Source organism: Branchiostoma belcheri, unplaced genomic scaffold (genome assembly GCF_001625305.1).
Source record: "Branchiostoma belcheri isolate BF01 breed outbred unplaced genomic scaffold, Haploidv18h27 scaffold256, whole genome shotgun sequence".
In the NCBI taxonomy this organism is placed as follows: Eukaryota; Metazoa; Chordata; class Leptocardii; order Amphioxiformes; family Branchiostomatidae; genus Branchiostoma; species Branchiostoma belcheri.
The window spans coordinates 244,381-248,765 of NW_017803861.1; the positions used below are offsets into that span (position 1 = coordinate 244,381).

Below are 4,385 nucleotides of genomic sequence, written 5' to 3' on the forward strand. Positions count from 1 at the left end.
ATCCACCTTAGATGATCATAAAGCAAAACACACTGGTGAGAAACCCTACATGTGTGGGGAGTGTGGATACAGAACAGCTTACAAGTTTGACTTATCCAAGCATATGAGAACCCATACAGAAGAAAAACCCTACAAGTGTGACCAGTGTAGCTATTCTTCAGCCTCTACGTCTTCCCTAACTCGACATAAAAGAATTCACACGGAGGCACCAACTCTGCAACTGTGACCATCTCGTAGTGACATTTAATGTGCATAATCTTCTCTTAAGTATATTTTTTCTATCTTCAGACTATATGTACCTTACGGATACAGTACAATAATTTTGAAAACATTTAGGCTAACTACATGATTTGTTATAAGATATGCTTCTAATATTTGCAATTATTCAAGTTTTTCCTGACGAAATGTCTTAGGCACTTTTGTCCACTGCATTTTTAATCCCTGTAAAACTGTGGTTTAGTTACAAGAATAATTCTTAGCCAGACAAATATACTTTCTTTAACTATCAATTATATATTTTGGAAACGAATCATTTGATAACCAGATTTGTAATTTTGAACTGTTAACTTAATTTGTGGTAGAACACCAAAATTTGTTGGTATTGACTGGATCATGAACATATAGAGCAATTAACATCGGTAAGTGATTGTGAACAGTAGTTAAAATGTAGAAGTTGATGTTGAGTTTGTTTGAATGAAGCCATTGAAGGAGCTTCTATTTCTTGTTAATACAGGTACATATGTACTTCACTTTGTCTAAGTGTTTGCCTGTATGTCTTACAAATACAATAATATCTTTTGACTAACATATACTCAGGAAACTAGCGTTTGGTTTGCAGTTAAATCTTTATGCTGATTTGCATCGGTGTAAAATGACTGACTTGCTTCAGTTTCCAATAGTAGGAAGTATTTCACAGTTGTGAAAACGTAGGCGTTATTTTGGATATGAGTTCAAAATTCTGTTTGTTTTGAATTACTTTTTGAAGATGTATCTATAGAAATTTTCCGCTAACACAATTAAATCGTTATGTACCTTGAACATGATGTTTCCTTCTGTGTTGCCTTTTTTCCTAGGGTGGAATATTGTCAGAGGTGGTGAGTTGATCATAAAACACAGAAATCAAGATTCACACCAAACAGTTTGGCTTGGCATTTATTCCCTTAAAATATCTCTTTTAAATGTAGATCAGAAACAAACGGCAGACGCTTGTTACGTTGTTAATGTGGTCGGTTTTAAACAAGGAACGTTGACATTATGAGGAAAGCGTAACGTGGTACCTGACATCAAATGTACTACATGGGTAATCAGGTCGACAATTTCACCCTTGACCCAGACCGAGTTCACCTCTGACCTCGCGAGACGAAGGAAGGACAAAGCTGCCCGAGTTCCGGTTTACGTGAAGAGAAAAACCATCATAGGAAGCAGGTAAGGCTTAGAAACGGACAGAAAAGTATTCTATCGCTGAAAGGAATAGTTTAAGACCATTTCTGTGGAAGAAGGACCGCAGTAGGATGATAATTTGTAGCCATTTTCGGGATGTGAATATCGTTGAATTAAAGGGGAGGGGGCGAAACCAAACATACGTTCGACCCTCGCCACTTACATGTACGTCGATTTGCATCAGGCAAAGTGGCCTTTTAGAGTACGTGAAATTGTATAGAAATGTTAATTGTATTGTAAAGAATCGCACAAGGCGTACATTACAAAATCTAAAAACGCTTAGAACTGATTTGTAAAAACAGTAAATAGAGAAGCCTGGTGACCAAACCTATAGGCTATACTGCCGACTCTCTTTCCAGCCTAGCGAATGTGAATATCGTTAAATTAAAGGGGGAGGGGGGCGAAATCAAACATACGTTCGACCCTCGCCACGTACTAGTACAATGTACAAGTACGTCATGCTGCATCAGGCAAAGTGGCCTTTATTTGGATGACATGGAATGGTATAGAAAAACAGCAATTGCACTGTGTGTGTGTGTGTGTGTGTGTATACGACGCATACATGCACACACACAAACGCACACACATACATACACACACACACACATACACACACAGTGCAATTGCTGTTTTTTTATACCATTCCATGTCATCCAAAGAATGGGTGAGTGTGTATTTGTGTGTGTGTGTGTGTGTGTGTGTGTGTGTGTGTGTGTATGCGTGTGTGTGAGTAGGTATGCGGGCATGTGTGTGTGTGTGCATGTGTGTGTATGCGTGTGTGCGTGTGCCTCTGTGTGTGTGTGTGTGTGTGTGTGTGTGTGTGTGTGTGTATGCGTGTGTGTGTGCGCGCGCGCGCGCGTGTGTGCGTGTGTACATTCGTCGAACAGCAAATGAGCCCAATTTAACAGTTGCAACGACTATATCCTTGTACGTATCATTTATTGAGTTGTTGTGAATTACGTTTCAATCTAATTGGGAAAATACATTGTTTTCTGCAAATCTCCATGATTTCTCCATTTTCTCATTTTAAGCTGGACATGACGACGACAGGACACGGGTCTTCCTCCGGAGTTGGTCAGCACTGCTGTGATGGGTCTCCCACCGGGGTTTCCGAGGTCGAATGTGACAGCAAAACAAACAATGTTCAAGGCCAGGCGGCAGCACAACAAGTCAACTTGGATAACGCTGGTGAGAAGCCCTACATGTGTGGGGAGTGTGGATACAGGACAGCTCATAGGGCCAGCTTATCCCGACATATGAGAACCCATACAGGAGAAAAACCCTACAAGTGTGACCAGTGTGACTATTCTACAGCATGGAAATATGCTTTGGACCAACATCTAACAATGCATGCTGGTGACAAACCCTACATGTGTGGGGAGTGTGGATACAGGACAGCTGTGAGGTCCAGCTTATCCCGACATTTGAGAACCCATACAGGAGAAAAGCCCTACAAGTGTGACCAGTGTGACTATTCTGCAGCACACAAATCTACTTTGGACAAACATCTTGCAAAACACGCTGGTGAGAAACCCTACATGTGTGGGGAGTGTGGGTACAGGGCAACTCTGAAGTCTACCTTATCCCAACACATGAGAACCCACACAGGAGAAAAACCCTACAAATGTGACCAGTGCGACTATTCTGCAGCACACAAATCTACTTTGGACAAACATCTTGCAAAACACGCTGGTGAGAAACCCTACATGTGTGGGGAGTGTGGGTACAGGGCAACTCTGAAGTCTACCTTATCCCAACACATGAGAACCCACACAGGAGAAAAACCCTACAAATGTGACCAGTGCGACTATTCTGCTGCACAGAAACCTCATTTAGACCGACATCTAGCAAAACACGCTGGTGAGAACCCCTACATGTGTGGGGAGTGTGGGTACAGGGCAACTCAAAAGTCTACCTTATCCCGACATATGAGAACCCATACAGGAGAAAACCCTACAAGTGTAACCAGTGTGACTATTCTGCAGCACGGAAACATGATTAAACCAACATCTAGCAAAGCACACCTGTGAGAAACCCTACATGTGTGGGGAGTGTGGGTTCAGGACAGCTTACAAGTCTAACTTGTCCCAACATATGAGAACCCATACGGTAGGAAAACCCTACAAGTGTGACCAGTGTAGCTATTCTGCAGCCTCTAATGCTATCCTATCTCGACATATAAAAATCCACACAGAGGCACCAAGTCTGCAACTGTGACCATCTCGTAGTGACATTTAGGACGCACAGTCTGCTGTTAACTACAGTTTTTTTTCTACTTAATATTTTGAAACGAATCTTAAGGATATATGGCAGTTTTGTTCATTAATATTTAGGCTGAATATTCTGTAAGAATTCATGATGTTTGCAAGTAGACAAAGGTTTTTCCCAAGAAAAAGTCCTATACTTGTTCACTTTAATATCTAATTAAGTTATGACTATAATTTAGGTACAAGAATAAGTCTTACATGTAGTTTCGCTTAGTAGCCCATATACTTTGTTGTAATATCAGATATCAAATCTATTTTAGCTATTTAAAATTGTAGAGTGAGAATAGTAAGCGTTATAGTATAGATTGAATAATGTATATATACATAATCAGTAATTAACATCGGTAAGTGATTGTACACAGTAGTTGACGCTGAAAGGTAGACATTAGTGCTGTGTTTGTACACAGTAGTTGGAATGTAGACGTTAGTGTTGTGTGTGTATGAGCTTAGATTTCCTGTATATCTACTAGTAGTTCCTGTCACGAAGTGTTTGCCTATATGTCCTACAAACTCAATTATGTCTTATGACTCTCAACTCTTTAAACTACTGAAATTTCTTAGGATAAAACCAAAAGCTAAACGTGCCGATTGCCAAAACAACACTGAGACACCAGTCCTTTGCAGTAAGGACTGTACAACCTTGGAACTCCTTACCTAGTACAGTTGTGAAGGCTGAAA

The 4,385-nt window shown here is 40.5% G+C and overlaps 1 protein-coding gene across 1 annotated transcript; it reads left to right on the forward strand.

Moving 5' to 3' along the window:
* Positions 1 to 1,384: 1,384 nt before the first annotated feature.
* On the forward strand, positions 1,385 to 3,588 carry LOC109471724 (zinc finger protein 525-like; the record flags this gene model as incomplete). Its single annotated transcript, XM_019771074.1, has 3 exons — positions 1,385 to 1,425; positions 2,472 to 3,401; positions 3,493 to 3,588. Coding segments are annotated over exons 2-3 (1,020 nt in total), but the record flags the coding sequence as incomplete, so codon positions are not given.
* Positions 3,589 to 4,385: the final 797 nt, after the last annotated feature.